The sequence below is a fragment of the Zeugodacus cucurbitae genome, chromosome 5, assembly GCF_028554725.1.
Source record: "Zeugodacus cucurbitae isolate PBARC_wt_2022May chromosome 5, idZeuCucr1.2, whole genome shotgun sequence".
Classification (NCBI taxonomy): Eukaryota; Metazoa; Arthropoda; class Insecta; order Diptera; family Tephritidae; genus Zeugodacus; species Zeugodacus cucurbitae.
In genome coordinates, this window is record NC_071670.1 from 61,713,459 (window position 1) to 61,738,009 (window position 24,551).

General features: G+C 40.6%; 2 protein-coding genes and 2 long non-coding RNA genes across 4 annotated transcripts; 2 read left to right on the plus strand and 2 right to left on the minus strand.

Moving 5' to 3' along the window:
- Positions 1-150: 150 nt before the first annotated feature.
- LOC105208926 (zinc finger SWIM domain-containing protein 8 homolog) lies at positions 151-20,704 on the minus strand (the record flags this gene model as incomplete). Its single annotated transcript, XM_011179025.3, has 9 exons — positions 151-370; positions 795-944; positions 1,004-1,342; positions 1,416-5,501; positions 5,954-6,448; positions 6,524-6,834; positions 6,914-7,077; positions 7,145-7,387; positions 20,272-20,704. Coding segments are annotated over 9 exons (6,288 nt in total), but the record flags the coding sequence as incomplete, so codon positions are not given.
- On the plus strand, positions 10,158-13,731 carry LOC128921863 (uncharacterized). The gene is made up of 3 exons (XR_008471175.1): positions 10,158-11,343; positions 11,417-12,144; positions 12,213-13,731. It is a non-coding gene; the product is annotated as an uncharacterized LOC128921863 (long non-coding RNA).
- A 181-nt stretch (positions 20,705-20,885) lies between the features above and the next one.
- On the minus strand, positions 20,886-22,467 carry LOC128921862 (uncharacterized). Its single transcript, XR_008471174.1, has 2 exons — positions 21,962-22,467; positions 20,886-21,871 (listed from the first exon to the last, which is right to left on the minus strand). It is a non-coding gene; the product is annotated as an uncharacterized LOC128921862 (long non-coding RNA).
- An 806-nt stretch (positions 22,468-23,273) lies between these two features.
- Positions 23,274-24,315, plus strand: LOC105208924 (40S ribosomal protein S14a). Its single transcript, XM_011179024.2, has 3 exons — positions 23,274-23,358; positions 23,658-23,913; positions 23,979-24,315. Exons 2-3 carry the CDS (start codon positions 23,677-23,679, stop codon positions 24,195-24,197), a joined length of 456 nt encoding a protein of 151 aa, XP_011177326.1. The 5' UTR covers positions 23,274-23,358; positions 23,658-23,676; the 3' UTR covers positions 24,198-24,315.
- Positions 24,316-24,551: the final 236 nt, after the last annotated feature.

Sequence of the window (24,551 nt, forward strand, 5' to 3'; positions counted from 1 at the left end):
ATTGTTGCTGCTGCTGCCGCTGCTGCGACCACCACCACCGCCAATACTACAGTTATTACCACCGCTCCCAATAGCTTCATTACCAATCGTCGCTATGTTTGCAGCATTCGCGTTGGTGCTATTTTCAATTGTATTTTTTGTTGTTGTTGTTGCATTGTCCAATGTATTGTGGGGGGCGTTGGCTGTACTCGCTGCCGCTGTTGTTGTCGAAGTCGTTGAATTATTATTATTGGTGGAAAAGTAATTGTCGATTTTTGTTGCTGTTGTTGTTGAATGCGATAAACTAAATGAATCAAGTCTTTGTCATTTGGAATTGCTTTGCAGTGCTGCATTGATTTGCGTCCACAATTCCTTCTTGCAGGATTTCGATCTAGAGGGAAGAGGGAGAAAATTAAGAATTGTAATTTTTTATATTGGAGCTTGAAGATAAACAATTATTTTTCGAAATAAAAAAATTAAATATAAATTTATTTTTCGCTCAGGTGGCAACTCTCTTTTAAATTATAATTTTTTTGAGCCTTCCGAAAGACTAACGTAAACTATTCAGTTTTCGGACACATTTTGATTTATTTTTAATTTTAGTTTTTTCTACAGGTGGCAACACTATTACAAAAAAATGAGTGAAATACAGATATCCGGAATACTTTCTGTTTGACATCAATTTTCATTACATATTTATTTCAGCTATAAACTCAAACTTTAACGACCAAGGAACCAACATTTTGACCTTTGACCCGCAGATATCTTCGTAAATAGAATGCCTAAAAAATTAGCACTAAATCACTTTTACTCACCTCTTAATCGATTGCAGCCAATCCTTGAATTGCGCACTGCCTTCGGGTGTAATTTGAAAGGCGGCACGCGCCGCTAAGATGATGCTTGCAAAGTCCTCATAGTCAGCCTGCGTCAGATGGTATAACTTCTGATGTATGCACTGAATGTACCTATAAGTGGATGGAAATATTAATAAATATATCTTCATTATAAAAACGATCACACTTACATTTGTTGGCACTTCTGCACCAGCGGTGTCAAAGCCGAGCGCAAATGCTGCATTACCAACTGGTGATTGTTGCGACCCAGATAATGTGCCGATTCGATGGCTACATCGTGCAACACAAACGGACTGACAATCGAATTGACGGCGCAGACGCAGAACTGATGCAGATATTGTGTGCCCAGCTTCTTGGAGATGCGCAACAACCATTTGACATCCTCACCATACGGTGGATTGCGTGCATACTTCGCTTGCGGACGGTCGTCATGCACGCGACGCGCCAATGTCTCCATAGCCAACATGCCCACATTGTAGGCGGCGAGTAGATAGCGCAATTGTGTTGAACTGCAGATGAAAAATATAAATTTAATCATATTTTTTATAAAGAATCTAGCCGAACAACCGTTGCGGCACTTACGTGAATTGGTGTGGATGTCGTTGGCGCAGTGGTGGTTGTGGTGGTGCCGCGTGGACCGACGGCTGTGGCACAAACGGCGGGTAAACGCCTTGCTGCTGTTGCTGACGCATTTGATGTTGCGCCATAGCCGCGTTGGCGGCTGCCGCTGCTTGTGCGGGATGCTGCGGTGGCGCTTGCTGATGCGGTGGTGGCGCAAAGTACACTGCAGCGGCGGCGGCAGCGGCAGCAGCTGCAGCAACCTTCTGCATGTTTTGTGGCGGTATTTGCGGTTGTCCACCTTGACCGAGTTGTGGCATGAAACCGGTAGGTGGCGCGCCACCAGCACCGCACTGCATCCCTTGGTATGCCTGTGGTTGCAACTGTTGAGGTGGCATTTGTGGTGGAAAACCACCGCTCGGCGCATTCGGTTGATGCACATACGGTGAGTTTGGCTGCGCAGAGCCACTCGGCTGCATGGCGGACGCATTTTGCTGTTGCGCTTGTGTTGGCTGGTAACCGGGATATGCTTGTGGGGGCGGTGGTCCGGCTGAAATGTACATTTGCATTTGGTTACCCGGATAGGTGGTGATATTGTGATGGTATAGATTTTGGCAAAAACTATACGGCGGGTATGGTGGCAAGGCTATGGGTGCCAATGTGGCGACACCTTGTTGGAAGGGTTGGGGCGCTGTGCTGACCACAACCTGACCGGGTGCATTGGGACCACCCGGTGGTGCGGTCGGCATGACCGGCGGTGGACCGACCATGCCACCTTGCGGCTGCTGTTGTGCCTGCACTTGCGCCTGCATTTGTTGTTGCATTTCATGATGTTGTTGCGACTCAATGAGCGCGCTCAGACTAACTGCAGAATGATCTAATTGATCGTCGTGTTGTTCGTGTTCATTGTTCGGTGTGTTATGACCGTACAGCTCATACCAGTAACGTGCCACTTGGAATAGCACTTCCGGATAGACACCACCACCCTTGGCGGCATTCTCAACGGTGATGCAGGCGCGCTCAAGCATGTGATCGCTCTGTTCTTTGCACTGCAAGATGGCGCGTTGAATTTCGTTGGGATTCAGTGCAGCGGCGTGTGGTAGCACTGACAACGCCAGTTCAGCCCCCGGATATACCATATTGTTGTCCCAACCGCGTGAAGCACGATCGGCCATGCCGGCGGCCTCGGGTGGGGTCAAATGACCCTCCCATGTGTCGATGAGAAAACTGATGGCGGGTGCGCCGATTTCCATCGCCTGACCCAGTATCCAAGAGACGTGCGATGAGTAGGTGCGCGACAACCAATTGGGGCTGACCCAGTTGTGCAAACCTAGCGCATAGAGCCCCAGCTGAAAGGCGCATATATGCAATGCACGATGTGGAGCGTGGTGACCTTGATTGGTGGTGGCTTGGGTGAAAAGCGATGTGGATGAATTGCCACCGGCTTTAATGAGCAGATTCTTTGCTAGCTCGAACATGAAATGAGCGCTGGCCTCCGATGGCTGATTGGGTATCGACGGGTAAGCACGTTTGCCCTTGTAGCGACTATCCTTGCTGCGGCTGGTGGCGCCGCTAGTGACGTTTGTTTGACCGCTGGAACCGTTCAACGGTTGATTGCCGCCAGTAGCGCTGGTTTGCGTGCCACTACCGCCGCCTTGTGACGACGAAACGCTCAGCGCACTCATGCCTACCTCTAATTCCGCGCTGGTTGAACTATGCGGCCGACTATTGCCACCTACAGAACCGTAGTCTGATGGGAACATATCATTCGGGTTGGCATTGTGTGCACCACCATTGATGGCATTGGCATATTCATGCTCCTCACGACGCGACATCGACGATGCAGCGGTGCGGACCGGCGGGTTGTTCGAATAATAGGCTGGCAGCAAAGGTGTCTTCAACAAAACATGTATCTCACGATCCAGTAGTTTCTCCATGATCTTGGCGATTTTACGTGGTTCATCTTTGTAGCAACAGAGCAGAAGTAATGCCAGTTCGCCACGTTGACGGCGTGTGCCCTCGCACAGCAACGGATGCTCAGCTTCCGAGACGTTGGCTTTTAGTCCCAAAGCGGCTACAGCGGCTTCGAAACCCAAGTTTTCGTCAGTACGCGGACGATACAACATGTGGCCTAGTGGGGAAGTGCGAGGCTCTTTAATAATTATCACGGGCATAACTAGCGCATCAAATATGAATGTAGCCAAATTTATGGGTAGCAATGCTTCACCGCGTGATTTCAAAGTGCCGTTACGTAGGCATTCAGCGCGTTCACGTATCACTTGAAGCTCCGGCTCGTTAAGTGGTATCTTCCGCAGTAGCATGAGTATGTCAGCTTCCTGATTGGCCAATTTAACCTCGAGCGGTTTTGTGCTGGCCGGTGGGCGTGGCATTTCCAATGCGAACAGACAAATTCTGAATGCAATGTGATAGTGCTCCGAGTTCTCCGACAGTACCGTACACAGGAAAGCACATTTTGCCAAAGTGGACGACGCCAGCACAGTTAGATGATGTGAAATGGGATTTATGTTTTTATTTTTACCTTTTCGCTTCGGCATCTGCGGTAGTTCCACCATTAAGTTGGGTGGATTTGCCAACATTTCTTCAGCCAAACGTACAGCTAATATGCACGCTTCTCGCCCATGACCGTGCGCATGTAGACCTTCTGAGCGCGCCAAAAGTATGTCCCAAGCATCCTCAGTGGGACGTACATTCGAGAAGACGTGCGGCTTCTCGTTGCCACCCGTGGCACCCATTTGTTGTGCGGCGTTTGAGGTGGACGCTAACGGTTGATTTCCTGCTGTTGCTGCAGCTGCGGCATGCACATTAGCAGTGAATGTGTTAGCGGGCAGCGTTTGTTTATTTGCATTTGATATTGGTAACGGAACTGTTGACACTTGCGCCGTTAACGCTGACGAAGCCGCCGCGGCCGCAGATGTGCTCGCCACTGCCGTTAGCTCGTCTGGCTTAACTGCAGTTGGCGAATCTTGTGTGTTAAACTCATCAGATGACGAGGGAAATGATTCATCTTTCGATAAACGTCTAACATCTCCTACAGATATTAGCTTGTTGCTATTACTTTTTGCTGTAATTTCGGGTGTGGTATCTATGCCGGCCGCACCCATTAACATCGATGACGATGATGAGTTCGATGACGAACTTGAAGTAGACGATGAAGTGTCAGATGAGAGTGAAGTGGTAGTTTGTATATGATATGAAGACGCACCGCTCGGTCCAACAACACCCATGACCGGTACATCGGAGCCCAGTGCGGCGAACGTGCGTTGTGGATCCGTTGACTCCAAACGCATTGCGGATCCCACAATGGATGCATGTGACGGATCAAGTGTTTGGCCACCATCCGCACAGAGATTGTTGCTACTGCTGTCGCCGCCAAAGTCTTCATTTTCGCAAAAACCTTCACTACTTGCGCTGGAACGATTGCCATCACCGCCACCACTGCCGACGCCGACACCAACACTGCCACCACTACCGCCGACACTTTTCATCGGTAAGCGTGGCAAATCTGCTATAGCGGAAGGACCGCTGATGCTGTTAATGGTGACACCACCACCCGGTACGCCACCACCGGCGCTGCCACCACCATGACCACTCCCACTTGGTCCCGCATCTATACGTAAACTATTTGCAACCTCTACATTAGCCAAGGCGTTGCTGGCGCCTGCGACCATTGCGCCAACATTGCCACTTGAGCCATCCGTTGCAGCGGCATTAACATTACTGGAGCCTTGATGTAGACGCGCATGTACGCTGTCACTTGAGGAGTTACTCGAATTATTGCTGGACGAAATGTAGAAGCGTTCCACAAAGAGACGCTCGTGACGTTGTTTGAACGTGCCGCGTGCGCCATGATCCGTCGATGAACTGATGTAGTTGTAATGTTTGTTGTTTGCCATTACCGCTTGTGTAGCATTTAGTTGGCCATTATTCGTTTCGCTTTTCGAATCGGTGTGCTTGAAACACGTGAAAGGGCTATAATATATGGGATTCGTATCGTGCGTATGTGTAATGCCCGGTATTGGATACTCCTCCCAGTCCAGATAGCAAGCTTCGATGGCTGGCTTGAAACCAACAAACATTTCGGCATCAGATCTATGATGAAGAATTATAAGATTAATTATTTGAGTAGTTCTTTATTATGAAGATATAGAAATTTAGAATTGTGATTACTAGAGTTAACGATTACTGTATTGATTAAATATTTTTGTATGGCATTACAATTACTGTAACCTTAAAATTACAATGTTCAGGAATGCGATTACTATAATTGTAATTCTGATTACTAATAATGATAATTGTAATTCTGATTACAATTACATTAATTATTAATTGTAATTATGATTACAGCAATTGTAATTTCAAATATTCAATGATTACAATGTAATTGAATTTAATTTAAAATAAATATTATTAAATCATTATATTTAAAAAGTAGGATCATAAGATCGGAGTTAATCGTAACGATAATGATTACAGTAATTCTAATGATTACAACTTCAGCAGTCGAAAATAAGTTTACAATTTCTCAAACCACTTAACATTACCTTGAATTCTGTTGGTGCTTATTGCTATACGACGGTGGCATCATGCGACACTTCACCACACGATCGAGTATCTTCAAATGCCATGCAGTGAACTGTGCATGCAGCATGTCCCGTTCGTCGGGCGCTAAACCAGGATTTAGCGCCGCCAAACGCCACAACACTACAATCTCATCGCACAGCGAGCTGCATGCATGCTGGAGGGCTGTCGAATTCGAATGTGTATTCGAGTGTTTACCGCCGCTATGCCCATGCGAGCCCATCATCAGTGATAATTTCGTTTGGAACCACCATATCAATATTTGATCGCACACCATACACTCCTCAGTGATGATCTCCAACAGGCGTACCGCATTACGATCACAACGTCTATACATTTCACGTACGATTGATAACAAATTCCACATACCCTCGGGTTCACGACCACGCAACGGACGCAGTAGTGAACTCCATTCGGCAGCCGCTGGTGGTGCCGAGTTTGTTAAATAATTTACATCGCTGAAAAGAGAAGAAAGAAAGAATAAAAATTAGACAAAAATAATGTGTGAATAAAGTGTGGTCTTTCGAACTTACCTAAAAACTATGGGTGCCGGTAGGCAAAATTTAATTAAAATACGCTTAATATTAGCATGCAATGTCTTTTCATCCAAATACCAACTAGTCTGATCGTGTACAGAAGCACCAGCTGTCGGATCAGGCGCACCGCACACTGTATTGATGGCAGTGGGCTGTGAGCTGAGCAGCTCATCGAGCAAACGTTGCGCTGTCGGTAGTATTTGTTGCGGCAATTCGCTGATTAAATATTGCGCGAATTTCTGCAATTGATCGCGTTGTAGACGCGTCAATGATTCGGAGACGGGTGCACGTAAACATACTTCTAGGGGCTGCACACAAAAAAGGAAAATTCAAGAAATCATTAAAAATAAAATAAAGTGAATTTTAATAAATTTGTGGTTGTCATACATTATGAATTCTATGTAAACAGACGGCGACCACGTGCGAGCACCAATAGGCGGACGATGTGCAAGTACAATTGCACGACGAGATGCGCCTACGATCGAAGGTGACGGCCACATTGAAGTGTCCACGTGGCATCTGTACCACTACAGTGGCGGATAAATGAAAACCTGCAAGCAAGCAAAATTGTTATATTTATTCTCATGGAAATTTAATTAAATAAAAGTAAGTACAAACCGATTTGTAGTGTGTCTTTGACGGCGCGTGTCTTGAACAGTTGATCGCCGCGATTAAATTCATCCGCTGAGCTATTGGCCAAGCACGAGTACAGGCGTATATCCTCCTCATTGTCGGGGAAACTCCAAAAAGCAATACGCAATTGCAATTGCTCCGGTACGGGCGGATAGACATGTTCGACCAATTCGAAGGGGATATATGAGGCGACACAGCGTGCAGCAAGTTCGGTGAGTGAAGAGACGTCTTTAAAAAAAGGAAAACATATATATATTTTTGTTTAATTTTTTTAAGCATAATTTAATAAATTATTATTTTTCTATTTTTAATCATGTATTCTTAGTCAGTTTCATAGTCTTCCATAATTAGTTTTTAGTCTAATTGTGAACTGTGTTGTATTTGAGGTTAGGGAGGACTTCAAAATGTCACTGCTTCAACAAATTGTCCTTGTCCTTGAAGAAACTCTGACACACTACAGAGATAATACTGCACCAATTTCTGATTTTTATTAAACCGAAATTACGATCTTGGGCCGTTTCTGTATTTTCGAGCGCCATATGTCGTCTATTTCGCTACTTTTGACACACATATCAAACTCAGGACGTTTTGATGAGTGGACTATGGTGTTTTTTTTTTCAGAAGATTACAAATTTAATCAGATGATTTATAAGAAACAAAGAATAATTTATTTAAAAAATATTTTCCTCCGGAAAAATTCGATTTTTTAACATAAATTTTTTAATATTAGAATTTTGGTGTTTTTACAACAAAATTTAATGAAGTGAGCTTTTAAATCTAATCAAGTATAACTTTTACTAGGGATGAAAAATGGATTACTAAGCTTAAGAAAGTTGAAAATTATACAAATTTTCAGGAAAAAAAAAATCGTAAATTATAAAAACCGATCCACAGCGCCATCTACCATACTCGACACAAAGAAAAAACAGTAACAGAAAACAATTTATATTTTGAGAAAACCACAAATTCCTTAAATTAAAAGTAAAATCTTTAAAAATCTCAATATTTTTATTGGCATTTCAAGGAATTGGGAAACTAAATGCTCAAAATGTGTTTCTCAAGGTGTAGCAAATAACCGTACCAAAAGAGCAACGGTAAACAAAAGGAGTTAATTGCACTTTGCATTCATAAGTCTCTATACATACATACATACAAGCATATGTTCATCGGAAATTTTGTAGTTCTCCGCGGTCAAACGCTTATTCATGCCAATGACTTATTTGCTAAAAATTTACAAACAAGCGTGTCTACAAAGTCATAAGTAAATAAAAACATATCCACATATGCATGTGTACCCACAATGCACGCAAATGTGGCTGTGTGGTACATGCAAGGGTATGGACGCAAGGCATTCGTGCCACGCGGCTGTCTGCTCCAGTGGATGCCTCAACAAACAAGCAGCGGTTGTGTTGTGTTTATTCTTTCATCAAAAAAACGCACAAACCCACACATGGTTTTGGAAAGATGCTACATACTTACATACTATGTATATGTATGTTTGTATATGAGTACATGCATAAGTTCGTGTAGTACTGTCAATCGATGGGACACTTGCACATCTGCGTTTGTTTCGCGAACTTGAACCTTTTGAATAGTTTTTATTGATACGAGGAAAGTTTGATTGGTCGAAGAAAAATTTTTTTTAAACTATAGATGATATTTACTCAGTTCTCTCACCACTATTGATTATTTTTTTCATATCTTGTGTGTTAAAAGATTATTTCTAGGAACAGTTGTAAAAATAACTATCGATAGTTCCTCTTTTTTTGAAGTTATTGATGGCTATCAATAGGTTGTAAAAAATGTTCATAATTTCCTCATTTGTACTCTATGGAGAAAGATATCGATAACTTTCAGAAAACCGATGGTATAAAAATATATCGATAACATTATCGAATTTCAAGACATCAGCGAAATTAATAGTAAAGCAAATTTAGTTTTCTTTCAAGATGTTGAACATTATCGATAATATCCAGAAAAACAATATATCGATAACGTGATCGAACTTCTGGACAACGGTAACAATTAGCATGATAATCAGGTTACCGAAAATTTCCAGGAAAAATTAATTTAAAAATATATCGATAACATTATCGCATTTCTGATCAACGATAACAGTATTATTGCCGGCATTATCAGTAGTTTGTTATCTCTTGTTTTTATTCATTAATCGTCTCTTTCTTTTCATGCCTACTAGTTGGAAAAACTAATCGTTAATTATCAAAAAAAGACAATACAAAAATTAATCGATAACTTTATCGATATTTTTGTTGTTGGTGATATTCACAGTTTGGCGCTTATAGCTTTTGTACATAAATAATCTTTTTCCTCTCATCTATACTAATTGGGGAAAGTTATCGATAATTATCTGAAAAACTATACAAAAATTAATCGATAATTTTATCGATATTTGCCAGCAGTAAAAGTATTATTATTATTATTGACTCAAATGGCTATCACCTCCAGTTTTACCCATTAACTGTCTTGACAGACGATCCCCTTCCTTTGATCCCAAATGCCAATGTCTCACTTTGACTTTCTTACGCATACATTTCCAAGAAGAAAAAATTTTTATTAATCTCATTGTCACTGATATACTATTTTTGAATGTATAGTCCCTGATAACGCGACGATGTCTACTATGGTTTGCAACTAATCTCCATAATACTCTTTCTACAGAGGATCTAGGAAAAACGTTCCAATATTCCAAAATCCAAATATTGCTGTAAAATTAAATTTACATTTTAGTTTTAAAGCCTTAAAAATTAAAATTTTCATTTTAACATTAGTGACACAACTACCCAACAGTCTCAATGAGAGAGCATAGGGGCAATTAGAAGCAAGAAAGAGCAATTATTAAGCAAAATAATTCCCTTTTTCCTCGCTTCCTTCATAATTTAAGGCAACCCACAATTTTACCTAGGTTATTATAGACGTTTGACAGCAGCTGCCATGTTGCTGTTGAGGTTAGGGGGAGCACTCAAAAAGTCACTAACTTAACCGACTACCCTTGTATGTTTATTGTTGTTGTTTGTTTTTTAGTTTTGCATTTTTGTTTTTTGTTAATGTAATATTTGGTTTTCAGTTTTTGGTTATGTTGACACGACAAGTTTCGAAGATAACAAACGTGCGACAGGCAACAACACGAAAGCGAACGGACAGACAACAAGAATAGCAAACGAACAAAATAGCAATAACCGGTGAAGCAGTCAAAGTAGTCAGTTGGCTGAAACGTCAAGCAGCCGGACAGCTAGTCAACAGGGTAACACACAAAAGATAGACAATAACAACAAAGATAACAATGTAAGAATGTCTGTAATGCGCAACTAACAACCTTTAAGTGGCACGCAATGTGACTGTTGCATGTTGTTGTCCGTCCGTCCGTCCGTCCGTCCAAAAGCCAATACAAGCAACAACAACTCAACAACGTGGCGATAAACATTCGCAGCGACGACGAAGGTACGGAACGGGTATTTTAAATTGAGATGGCACAGAACAAGGGCAGTCCGGTCGGCCAACCACCGATACAAGGCACTTAGCAGCGAGCGTGAGTAGCTGTTGGCCTGCAGGACCGACTATGCGAGAAGCCAACAGAAAGGCGAGTGTGCCGCGCGGGAAGAAAAAATAAAAACAACGCATCGGTGAGGGGTGAGACAGTGAATGTGTCGCCGCACTTACAAACAGGTGAAGCTAAAGGGCTAACTGCGAAGGAAATGGGGCAGGACGACAACGAGCGTAACACGACTGGGTTGACTTGGCTTGGCAGTGAGTAAGTGATACTTTGGAACAAGCAATTGCCTGAATTATATGTCGAGGCAGGCGGACGACCGGCCGGACAGACAGGCCGAACAAACAAACAATAAGCGGTGGTCTTGACTTGTCTTCCGTTTTGGTAAATACATATGTTGCATTGCATTGCAGGCAGGCAGGCAACAGTTGTCGGTGGAGTTTATCAAATGACCGGAAAAAAGGTTTTACTTCAATGTACGCGTACGTATTTATGCATTTTTTCTGTTGTGTGTGGTGTGGTGTGTCTTTTTCACCACTGCCGTTGCAGCTATAACGTCTTTCTTTGGAAATTAATAGTAGAGCATTGTCATTTACATATGCTGCGGAGAGTCAGTAAGAGTTTCTGAGAAGGTTAAAAATTTTCGCTTTTGCGGGACAAGAGATATAATTATACGGTATTTATGCATGAACCGTTAGTTGTAGACATCTTCTTCTTTATTAAGTTGCAATATGTTTTACTAATTGTAGATCTCTCAGTCAAGTTTGAGAAGCAAAAACGGATCTAATTAATCAGAAGAGCGATCGAAAATTATGGAGACGGCATTGCATAATAGAATCCAAAATCAAAATTACAGAGTTAAGATTGCGAAACTGCGTCATAAAAGAAACAAAATCTCAAAGAAAATGTAATTGTAAACAAGTCTTTCTTGAAGAGACAGTACATTCTGTCCTTTTCACCTTTTTATTTTGAGATGGGCAACCTAAAAGCTGTATGGAAGAAGGTGAGGTGGAATCGATGGACTTTCGGCAGGCTGAGGTCGAAGCATCACAGTAGGCATACCTTCGGCGAACCCACCGTTTCGACTGGCATTGATATTAGCCGAGAAATTGTGTAAGACCCTAAACATTTTGTCGAAGTGAGAGTCATTTTGATCCGTAGGATATAGACCCCTAAAAACGTTGTTGATAAGTGAAGATCGTCGTGATCTATACAAATGAGTTTTTTCATTGATAACACAAAGGATCAGCAATTTCAGCAGTCCAAGTGGTACCCGGTGCGACTTCAAACGCAATGATCTGCATCCCAAACTAACCTAACCAAACTCTTTCCACTATTCTTTCGCGAAAACTTCCCGTCCACAAAACAACATTCGGGCTAGTATGGATATGGATTTAAATAGGACCTGCTACGTTTTTGTCGAATGAAATGTGAAAAGCCAAATTAAGTGAAATTCTCAAAGAACCACCATTGGAGAGTATGGGCTAACGATTCCCACAAATATAATCTTTTAAGCACACCTTGTTTTTTTTTTACTTCCTTTAGATAAAGAAGCGGAGACCATGACATTATACGAAGTTATTTGGAGTACTTGTCACTTCACAGTTAAGCACAAATACACGGAACGAACCCGAGATCTTAATCCGGTTAAAGACTGTCAACGCAACAAACAACAGAATTGATGAAAACTCTGCGGAACCAGCTGATGAAAACTGTAGAAAATTTTTCTAGATTGAGAAAAAGTAAGCAGAAAGGAACTTGTCTTCACATTCACTTCTTAACTGGTGTAGACAGCTCTTACGCGGTTTTAGTCGAATTTACTCCCCCTTTCCGCTGTTTGGCGCCATTTGGTGATACCAAGTGCAGCCAGGTCCTTCTACATCTGGGTCTTTCCAGCGGAGTGGATCTGGGCTTCCACCAGCGGGTACTGCATCGAACACTTTCAAAGCTGAAGCGCTTTCATATGAACAACATGACCTAGCCAGCGCAGCCGCTGACTTTTTATTTGCTGAACTATGTCAATGGCCAATAACTCATAGAGCTCATCGTTCAATCGTCTACGGTATTCATCGTTGCCAATGTAAATAGGACCATAAATCTGCCGCAAAACCATTCTCCGAAAAGCTCCTAGTGCCGTCTCCTGGGATATTAACATCGTCCACGCTTCTGTACCATAAAGCAGGGCGTAACTGATGAGGGACTTGTATAGTTTGGTTTATGTTTGTCGAGAGAAGACTTTACTTTTCAATGGCCTATTTAGTCCAAAGACGGTTTAAGAGACTATCGAGAAGATGAGTGTTCATGTTTTTTATCTGTGAAATACCAAATTTCTTTTTTCGCAACAAATATGGTTAAAATTTCGTTTTGAAACTGAAGGGATGTGTTAATTAACAATGCAACCCTGTATATATGGATCTACATACATATATGCCTACGCGCATGTACAATACAAGAACAAATAAAACAACAACAACAACAGCGATGAAAGACTTAACAAAGACGCTGGCTGGCTAATTAAATGGCTGCAATGTGTGCTCGATATGAAATTTGCAATCCTTTTAATTAAAGCAGACAAATTCCACTGAAAATGCGCGACGCCGTTATCGACGAAGCGTAACAAACAAAAGAGCAGAAATCACAAAGGACCAAGGAGAATGAAATAAGGGTCGAGAGCGTGTATGTGTGTGTGGTGTAGCGCCAAAGAGCGAAGAAGCGAGCGCAGGAAGCGAGTGGGGCGAAAGGGCAGTGGGGCAATGCAAAAAAGCACATATTTATGAGCGCGTGTATGCGTAAGTTTAATTCTCTGTCTGACTGTGCCTGCGTCTGAGTGTGTGTGTGTGTGTGCCAATAAGTGGCGCTGTGCGTTTCGATAACAACAAAAGCAACAACAGTGAGTAAGCAACGAAAACAAACACATGTTGTTTCGGTTAAGTCCAGACATAGTGGCACCATTATTCATCGTCGTCTTCAACAGTTTCTTCGCTTTTTATTTTCCATTTTTTCGCAACTTGGTTCATACAAACAATAACAACAACACGAAGCAAGTGCGACAGTGACGATGACGACGGCGTTGCCACCACCATCATAGCCATCGATAACAGCAAAAGCAACAGCAAACAATAACAACAAAATCACAACAATGATGGTAGCAACAACAACAATAACAATGCCACTTGTGACAACAAAGCGTACTGGCGAAACTTAAAAATACATATTCAGAGATTTGTGTGAAGCGCAACAACAATAAAGCAAAACCCTTGCAACAACAACAATAAAAACTTCACCAATTGATAGCAACAACAAAACACGCTGTGTCATCGTTGTTGCGCACCATTGCACGCCATCCAGTGGTGAAGTCAAGCTGACGGCGACATCGGACAACGACAGCAAAAGCAACAAGAACAACAACAGCAACAACAACAAAAAGAATGGAAACAAACAAAATTGCAAGCTGGTGTCGTTGCTGAACCTTTTATGGTCTCACACCCGAACACCAAACACAAGTTGAACTTTCGCTGTTGTTTGTTGTTGTAGCGTGTGTTGTTGTTGTTGTTGTTGTTTATGTATGCTTCTACCTTTATGTCCTTCGCTTTTTGCTCCACAAAACACAAGCTTGTTTGTTGCCATTTTGTCTTCGTCCCCGCCTTGTGTTCGGATCGGCAGTGTTCGTTGCCTGTCGTTAGCACGTGCAGGTCGTGGCCTCACGCACGTACGTCCATACAATTGTATATGTATGTGTAAGTCTGTATGATTGCGTGCTTGCAGTCGCTTGTCGCCCAAAGCGCCTGACTGCCCACCAATGCAACATTGCCTGACTGAATGACTGCCTCGCCGGACTGGCTGTCAGCGTGTCAGCTACTGGTTGTACGCATTTTGGCACAGCTGACTGTTGTTCTTGTTGTTGCAGTTGTTACTTTTGGTGTGTGTGTGTGGACTCACCTCCGTCGTTTATACAAATTCGACAATTAATCATAACCGCCGCAACAACAACGATGAAAAAAAACAAAAAGTAAATTGTAAATGCAACCACCATAACAACAACAACAGCAACGTCAAAAAATAAAATAAAGCAAATTCTTTTTGTGTTCTTTTATTTTAGCGTGTTCGCGTTCATTTTGCTTTTTGCCATTTTTGCAGCCATAAACCATAAATTGTGCCATAAATAAACGCTTTATAAGAAGTTATGTCGGGTAAAAAGCTGTACATATGAACATAAATAATGCTACGTGGGTCGAGAGGGATTTTAAAATTCTCGACTGCGGAAGAAGTTCGAAAAGAAGATCCAACTAAGCCGAAGAGCGCTCAGAGTTAGCTTCGTCATCTCTGTGTGGTCCCAGTTGACAAAAGATCTGATTAGATATGTCAGACAAGTAAGAACTCGGGCCTATGCTCCTTAGTTTCTGGATCAACTGGTCCTTGTCAGTTTTATATTTGACCAATTACCGATAATAATAAAGTCCTCTCTCGACGAACAAAAACCAAACTCTACACGTCCCTCATCATTCCCGTCCTACTTTACGGTGTAGAAGCGTGGACGATGTCAACATCCGATGAGACGGCACTAGGAGTTTTCGAGAAAAAGGTTTTGCGGAAGATTTATGGTCCCTTAAACATTGGCAACGGCGAATACCGCAGACGATGGAACGATGAGCTGTATGTGTTATTCGACGACGTAGACATAGTCCAGCGAATAAAAAAACAGCGGTTACGCTGGCTAGGTCATGTTGTTCGAATGACCTGGCTTCGCTTGGTATAACCAATTGGCGCCAAACTGCCAGAAGGAGGAATACGTGGCGCGCTGTTTTGGACTCGGCTATAACCGCGTAAGCGGTGTCTACGCCAGTCAAGAAGAAGAATTACCGATATGATTCCTGTTGTCAAACGATCTCATTGGTTATGTCATCTGAATAAATGCTCGAGCTTGCTTCTACGTTTCCGGCTCTACTGAACCTTATCAATTTTTTATTCGGTCAATTCCCGATATCCTATCCGATTATCTACTATCCTGGAAAACATGGATACCATGGTCGTATCAAAGGTTCAGTTACACGAGCTATAATCAGGAGGAAGACAGTGGGATATGTAGTCTTACCGCCTCTTAAAGAACCACCAGCCAGTAATATGGGAAGAGATGACACTCTGGAAAGTTGCTTTCTCAAGAATGTCTTATCCGAGGTATTAGGGCTGTAAGTACTATACGATCAAATAATAACTATTTCGGAAAAATTATAATTCAATTAATCGAGTAACCTAAAAATCCATAATTATTCTCCAACGATCCACCTCAAACTGACTACCGCTGAAAATTATCTTCACAGCAACCCTCGTATAGTGTAGTTTGCCAGCGCCACTTAAATGTGTGGAGCGAGCCCTTTCGTTGCACTTCATTGCACTTTTTTCCGCTATCGCGTGTTTCAATTTTCTTGAGGTGTTCACCTCGCCTTCCGACGGCTATGACTACATGCCCAAGCATGAATCGCTACGGTGACAACCTCAATTAAAATGATTGCAACGCCAACAACAATGCCAAAGAGTGCGCCAAAGATTGCCATCGAAGCGGGTCAGGTCAATTCAGCGTTCAATGTGCGCTCGCTCGGCATTTGGCGCTCGGTGCACACGGAAGTGGCGTTATTAAATTTAGATAAGATGTGTGGAAAACTTAATCTAAATATCCATAGAAAACTTGCAGATTTCTTTATTCTATTATATGAAGGAAATGCTTATACAATTTAGGTAAGATTTAAGAACGGAATTGTTCAAAGAAGTCTATAGTGGCGTGACTTCCATGGAAAACTAAATGTATACTCATACGAAATTTAGAACACTCTTAAAGGTAGATGAGTGTAATTTGTTTTTAAAGATCTCTTGAAACTTTATTTGGAACTTCGTGGGATCTTTATGAAGCTCATACGAGAATACAAGGCATCCGGAAAGAAGTCCTAATGAAAATTATCGAACCAATCTCGTAAATCCCTCATAATCTGAATGTATTTTTGAAAAGGAAAAGGATCTTATAACCGTCGCAGTCGTTTGAAGACGTCCTAGAACATGTAACATGTGCGAACACCAAAGCCGAGTTCAGAACCCGAGCCGAGTTATGAAAAAAAAAATCTTTTAGAACCATTTTTCAAATATTCGTGGTTTGGTTCTAAATCTTCACAGAGTAATTCTAGCTAGAAGAAGCCTCTTATAAGGATATTCGGGTTGTTGTTGTTGTAGCGGTTACCCAGGCCTCCCTGAAACGACAAGCCTAGCCTAATTGTCATCGAAGCCATCTAACGGGAGGCCCAGGAGCCTTTCGATGGGGTCGGACCAAAGGGAAAGGGGTGTTACATGAGTAGGGTTAAAGGGCATGCAAAGAGGTGGTTATTGTTATGCGGGGACTCTTTGCATGCAGGAAGGATCTGCAAACCCCACAACAACCGGTTCTACGTTACACTGAGATTGACTCGGATTTTCGGATCCGACCAAGGGCTGTTATTTCGGCGACCCAGACCTGTCTGGATCGGTAAGTTCTGGTCTAAGGATTTTCGGGTATTGGAAGGCGGCTTATAATATTAAGATGTCACAAATCGATTTAATCATTTCATTTATAAAATAATATATTTTCTGGGCAACAAATATTCGAAAATAATTTGAAAGGATTACTACAACCCAACTAAGTATCTAGCTCTTCAACAGTAGCCGGTCAACTGTCAGCAAGCAACGAGAGTATCTATAGTATATGCAACAACAAAAGCAACAAATAAGAAACACAACCACAATAAAAACAACAACAACAGATCAATAAACAGCCACTTACATTTTATAAACCACCAAATTAGTAAAGCAGTGGACGAACGAAGCTTGCAAGCATAACAACAAACACACTCACAAATATATATGTACACTGTATACATTAGGTTTAAAAAAAAGTCCCAATCATGTCATCATTTTAATTTCATTTAAAACAACAGCGCGAGAATCCTTGAAATGGTTTCTTGACATCGGAAAACTGGCAGGCCAACAGGCTGAAAGACTGGCGAACAGTCAGGCAATTGTTAAATGGCGTATGACCAACAAGTCAGGCAGCGAAAGATGCAGATATTCAATGCTGCGCAATGGAAGGGGGATACAAGGGAAAGCAGTCGAAGCGCGGATACACACAAACACATAGTGAAACAGATAAAAACAGACAAGAGAATGGTCAAAACAAAGGCAGCAAGTCAAGGCAAGGCATGTAGTGAAGGCACAGTGTTGAACATGGTTGGATATCTTTATCTTAAGAGTTGGAAAACGGTAATAATGGCAAGAACTTGTAACTGCCACGAACTTCACCAACACCACCAAAACAAACAAGGCACTAGGATGGCCAGTAAACAAGCTAGCTAGACAGACAGACAGATATCATAGACAAGAGGAGCAAATGAAAATAAAAGAAGAAATAATAACGATAGTACTTACAAATTCATATGTACCATAGATATTTACAGTGCGGGATAAAAAAACTAGCATTGCAACAACATTCTTGGCATTCTCAAAGAAAAACAGATTGCAACTTTGGGTTTTAAACTTTCTGAGTTAACAAACGAATTCCTAACCTAAAAAAGTTTCAAAAATTAAATTCAAGGAAGGATAAAGTCACCATCACTTCCAAAGGGGTCACAGTCAGGAGCTCTTAAGACGGTTATATTTACATTGTTTACAGATAGGTAATAGAAATTAAGAGAGAACAGTTATAGGTTATGATTATTCGTAAGATTATCTGTTCCGAACTTTAAATAGTTTATGAAATTTTCAAAACAATGACATAACCAAAGTACAATCTTCAATACGCGAGTTTTTTGCCGGATAAAAATCTGAATTCGTTACGATTACGTAGATCGCTTAAACGATCTGTTGATTATGTCATCCACCTGTGATCTCAATCCGATTAAGAATCGAAGCTCAAGAAGTTATTGTATCGGCATAAAATATATCTCAATCAGTTTTCAGATTGTCCAAGGGCGGATATATGGTACAGGGTTATTCTTTCTGCTTTGATTAAGGTTCGTAGTTTAGAAGTACTACAGCAGCCCCCATACAAAATACTCTCAACCTAAGAATGCTATTATTTTTATCGCCACTGTAGAAATTTCAGTATAAGGCGCAGGCAAAACCAGCAACAGGACAAGTCACAGGTGATGCCGAACAGGCGATTCAACTCACACAAACTCAGTCACAGAGACAGGGACTTACAATGAAACACTATGTGCAACTTATGTGAAAAAAAAATATATAAAACGCCCGAGGTTAAAGCAGCGATAGGTAGGTAGATGAGAACACATGTGGCATATTCGCTATAAGCACTTATTACCCTATTAGAGGCAGAATAGTAAAAAAACAAATCGTATATGCATACACCACAGCGGATTATATGAACTACGCATTTCATGCCGTGATTTTTCAAAGCGATACAAACAGCATCGACTCCAATGCCAAAAGGAAGAAATAGTGCTGTAAACACAGGCACATAAGCGAATTTGCTGCCACCACTGGAGGCAACAGCACAACATGAAGCCAGCTGGAATAAAAACCAAACAAATATCCAATAAAATATTTAAAAAAATAAAAAAAGACACAGTGCAACTTGTTATTTTTAGACAATTCAAAGCAATATTGCAACAAAAAAAAGAATAAAATGAAAATGTTGCAATATTTGTGAGAACGCGCAAGCAATGCAGCCAATGAACTAGAAAACAAAAAACACAGCAAAATGTGGCACCAACATTAGCCCTGCAACAAAGTACTATTGTATTTGTGCATTTTAAATAAACCGGATGAACGTGTACGAATGTATGGATGCGTCCACTGTCATTGCATTTGCAGATGAAAAACACATGCATGTTTCCTAGGCACATATCTATGTATGTTGTTGCCTTAGAAGCGCAGGAGCTGCGGGCGTTCTACGGATTCAGTTTTCAAAAAAAAAAAACCTGCAAAGAGGCAGGAATTGGCTGTGGAGCAGCGCTATATGCAGTGTAGGCACTGTTGCATTTGCAATGACCTGGCATAGAGGGAAGGCAGTATTTGCACGTACAATGTATATAGTCTGTAGGATAGACTGTATTTGATACACAAAAACTAGTTGCACATGCGTTTTTACTTGCCTTTTAAAAAGATCTTTTCAAATATAAAATACGAATTTATTTATTTTTCATTTTTTTAATACTTTCATTTTTTTATTTTTGGTAGATTTTTAGTATTATTTTATTGTTTTGAATGAAACGGAGAGATTAAAATGACAACCATAAAGTTGAAACGCGACACTAAGCATACCTTCGCTTTGAACTAAAGATTTGTTTATGATTTTCGAAAAAAAAGATACTCGTGATTCAAAAAACAAACCTTTAATGATGAACATGATCTCAAAACACAATTATATCGTGTTCTTCGGTTTCACATTTAAATTTTACATTTTGCACAGTATGCCATTAGTAAAGTTTTCATATCACTTTAATGAATCTAAACAACACATTCTGCAAACCGAATATTTCCGCGCCATATGCCTATGTATTAGTAAATAACTGCATATTTATCAGTAAAATATTAATACATATTCACATTTTTATTATTATGTACTTACCACCATCAGTGTCAGCTTTCCGGGCTACATTGCTAGCAGGCGTTGAACTTGCGCTGGCTGTTGTTACTGTGTTGGTCAAACCGAAACATGAGGGTTTCTTCCAACCTCGCCAGTTATTACATAATGATTCTGGCTCAGAGCTCCAACTACAGAGTGAATCTTCTTCGAAACGAACAGAGTCATCGAAGCTAAAACGGTCGAATTCTTCTGGATTCCACTCAGCTGCTCCGGCACCTGCTGCAGCGCCTTGCTCGCCAGCACCCCCCGCAACGTTGTCGGCAGCGGCTGCAGCAACGCCGTTACGTCGCGATCCCTCTGCTGCATTACCACCACCACCACCACCGCCGGCGCCAGCAGCAGCGTTATTACCGCCGCCACCGCTACCACCACCGTTTCCGTTGTTACCGTTGCGGTTCGCCAGGATGCTGGTCTTTTACACACCAAGGTATTCGGTAATATTATGCAGATTTTATTTCGAGAATATTTTCTCAAAAATTGTGCGGGCTGCGTACGTGATTAACAAGCACTTTTATAATTTTTGTATGTTGTTTTACACTCGCGACGCGACGGATGATTTAACCTTTTCGTATGAGTAGTTAATTAAAATATGTGAGTCTTATGTCTGTGTGTGTGTGTGCGTATGTGTCTAAATTAATCCATTAGCAGATAAATTTAAGTTTTTAATTAACTTTACTTATGTATATGTTATTGTTTATGAATATATATGTACAATTATATTACAAGTCTGCTTACAGTGTTCAACCCGTATTGTTTTAAATTTATTTTAAATTAATTGCCGACTGATATTCCCGTACTATTACGACGACGGTGACGATCACGACAATTACTATGTATTTTGTCCATTTAGTGGTCTACACTAATGTTTCAAGTCTTATGAGATGAGCTACTCGTTTATGTCCGTTGTTGATGAATACAAACACGTCCTCGATGTCTGCGCGGCCTTTCACGAATGTTGGGGATATTTGATTTACTTTTTATTTATTAATTTTTTTTCTCATTTGCCCCCCTACCAAAACATGAGAAACATGGAACATTGCGCGACGACAATAACACGAACGAACACTACTGCAAAACAAATCAAGAAGCGACCAAACGGGATTGCGTGCTACGAATAAGCGCGATAGCACAAACCAACAGTACGGATGGGTTCGACAACGTACGTTAACGTCAACGTTTACGATGACGCAAGGCAGCGAAGCTACAGAATACAAATAATATTATGCACAGTTAAGGCAGCGCAGCAGCAGCATTAACGGCTGAGCTACCAGCTGCTAGTCGTTTTCTCCAATTCTTTTACAACTCCTTATCTTCGTTTCTTTTTTGCTCACTTTCTTGCTATCAATTGTCATCCAACAAATTTACAATTCGCCTTAATCATAACTTTGTTCTTGTTTACGTTCTGGCAGTTGTTATTGTTATTACTGTTGCCACTCGTTCTTCGCCTTTTGTTGTCTTCGCTGTATGGAGCGACCAGTTCTTTTTTCTCCTTTTCTCTATGCTTCCAACACTTTTGCTTTCCTTTACATTAACATTCACTTCTAACTAAATTCCCCTTCCCCTTTTCATTGAAAATCGTCTTCTAAAATAATATACAATTTCAGGCGATTACAATGCTATTGGACGATTCGAATTACTGGAGTCACATGACTTTTTTGTATAAATAATTTACCACTTTTGAAGTTTTTAGTTGATTTTCACATAATTCAAGTTGAGAAAATTATTCAATTCTACTACCGAAGGGAAAAATGAACGAGTGCCCCTGACAATCGTAGGCAGAATCAATCCACTCACTCACTCAATATTTTTGACATTTCATAACACCATTTCACACTTCACTTCAACATCTTCATACTTAAATAGTTTCTGCTATAGTTTTCTGCACATTTTTCAGTTTTTCTATGCGATAATTTCACCAAAATTCCAATTTTTCTTCGCCAAATTTTCACACACAAAATTTCTATGGAACACAAAACGCACACACACACACTCATACGGTCGAGTGATGCTGCCAGCATGAAAAAGTGAAATACTAATCACAATTGCAAATCTCCTGAAATCCCTTAAAATATTTATTTTCAAAAACATTGTCAATACTTTCAGCATTTGCTAGTGTATGTTGTCCAAATGCAATTTTATATTTTCAAATTATAAATTAATACTAAATTTAAGTGTCAATATTTTTATTTACAACAGCATCCAAAGCAAAATCCATAACAATTAGATGCATAAAACTTCATTTATTGTTTTTCATAGTTTTACCAGTGGCAAGGCTTTGGATTATCGATGCGATTGGGGAAAAGGAAAATCATCATCTCCCTCTCGCTTGATTGCTCTGAGTGCAAGTGAAAAAGAATGTGTTTGATAACAAACTGTTTGAAAGGGATAGCTACAAATGGCACTGCGGCGAATTCTAAATGCAGGGTTATATCTTTTGCGAAACAAATTCATACAGAGTTAATTATTTTTTTGTTATTAACTAAATTTTTGACAAGATAGATAGTAAATAGAAATTGAACCCCTAAAATGGTTGATTTGTATAAGAGTGGTACCAAAAACAGTACAAATTCTTCAAAATTAAACTTCTCACACATGGGATGATTATAAAAAAGTAGATTCAAAATATTTTGAGTAATTTATTTTTCATTTACTGACTAATAGTGCCTTCAAATTGGTTCTACAATACTTCAACTAATTTCCAAATCTTCTTTGCACTTCAAAACTCTTGATGAACCCATTATGGAGTAATCCATAACAATTACTAGGTAGTGAAAGAAATATCAAGTGTTACATATATAAATATTATATATAATAAGATATCAAGGGTTATTGTAGAAAAACGATAAATTTATGAAGGGATATATTACCTAATAAATTATTTTTATTAGCAACATTAGCACTTAACTAAAAAACAAAAATTTAAATGTAATGCAAATCAGCCACTGTGATTGTTCTTTGCAACCCTGTTTTTCTAGCAGTTTTGACATTTGCGCTGGTAATGACACTTTTGACAGTTGAAAACTGCAAGACTTTATTCCTTTCTTTTTCAATATCCGGTTCACGCAATTGGTCTGTGTTTTATTTAAGCTCTTAATAATTTTATGAAATATTTATAAAAATGGTGAATTTGTTTGGAAAAGTAATGTGTGTGAGGCTTCAGCGTAAATTTCTAAGCAATACAAGCTTAAAATGGCCCCAAGGTTTTGACTGTGTTAATGGATGTTAACAAATAAATATTGCCCTCTGACGGGCGTATAGCTTTTAGCACTGGATAAACAAATTCACCATCATAAATGTGTACTTAAAACAGTGTTTTTAACTTATGCAGTGACAAATTCAATTTCAATGTTATGTTATTTCAATTACAGTTGATCCTACAAAACAAAAATGGCACCCAGAAAGGCTAAAGCTCAAAAGGAAGAAGTCCAAGTGTCGTTGGGCCCACAAGTGCGCGATGGTGAATACGTTTTCGGTGTTGCACACATCTATGCTAGCTTCAACGATACCTTCGTTCATGTTACCGATTTGTCTGGCCGTGAAACCATTGCTCGCGTCACTGGTGGTATGAAAGTGAAGGCTGATCGTGATGAAGCTTCACCCTACGCCGCTATGTTGGCTGCTCAAGTAAGTTGTATTGTCGTTGGAGTTTTTAATGTCTTTAAACTAACTGTGTATTTTTGTTTTTATAGGATGTCGCTGAAAAGTGCAAAACTCTTGGCATCACTGCTCTGCACATCAAATTGCGTGCTACCGGTGGTAACAAGACCAAAACCCCAGGACCCGGTGCCCAATCAGCGCTCCGTGCGTTGGCTCGTTCTTCAATGAAAATTGGACGCATCGAAGATGTTACACCAATCCCATCAGATTCCACACGCAGGAAGGGTGGTCGTCGTGGTCGCCGTCTATAAACTGGAACATATTCTGTTCTTTGTGCGTATATTTTGTTGTTTGTACGCATTTGCGTACGGCAGAAAAGTGGAAACAGAAAAAATACAGATTTTTTAATATAAGTGGTGAAAACTTTAATATGTGCTGTTTTTATTGATTCAAATTCCTGTTTGCCTGCTGAAAAATATTGAAAAGTCATGAAACAAAGTCAACGATTCATGGAACAACAATTGACCGGATTTGTTCGCAGGTTTATCGGAATGGAAAGCAAGAATTTTTATGCTAATGTGTTTGTGTTTTTGGTTAAAGCAATTGTTTATTGGATTGTAAATTGTGTAAGTTGAACATTATCGGGTTTTTAAGTATTGTCGTTG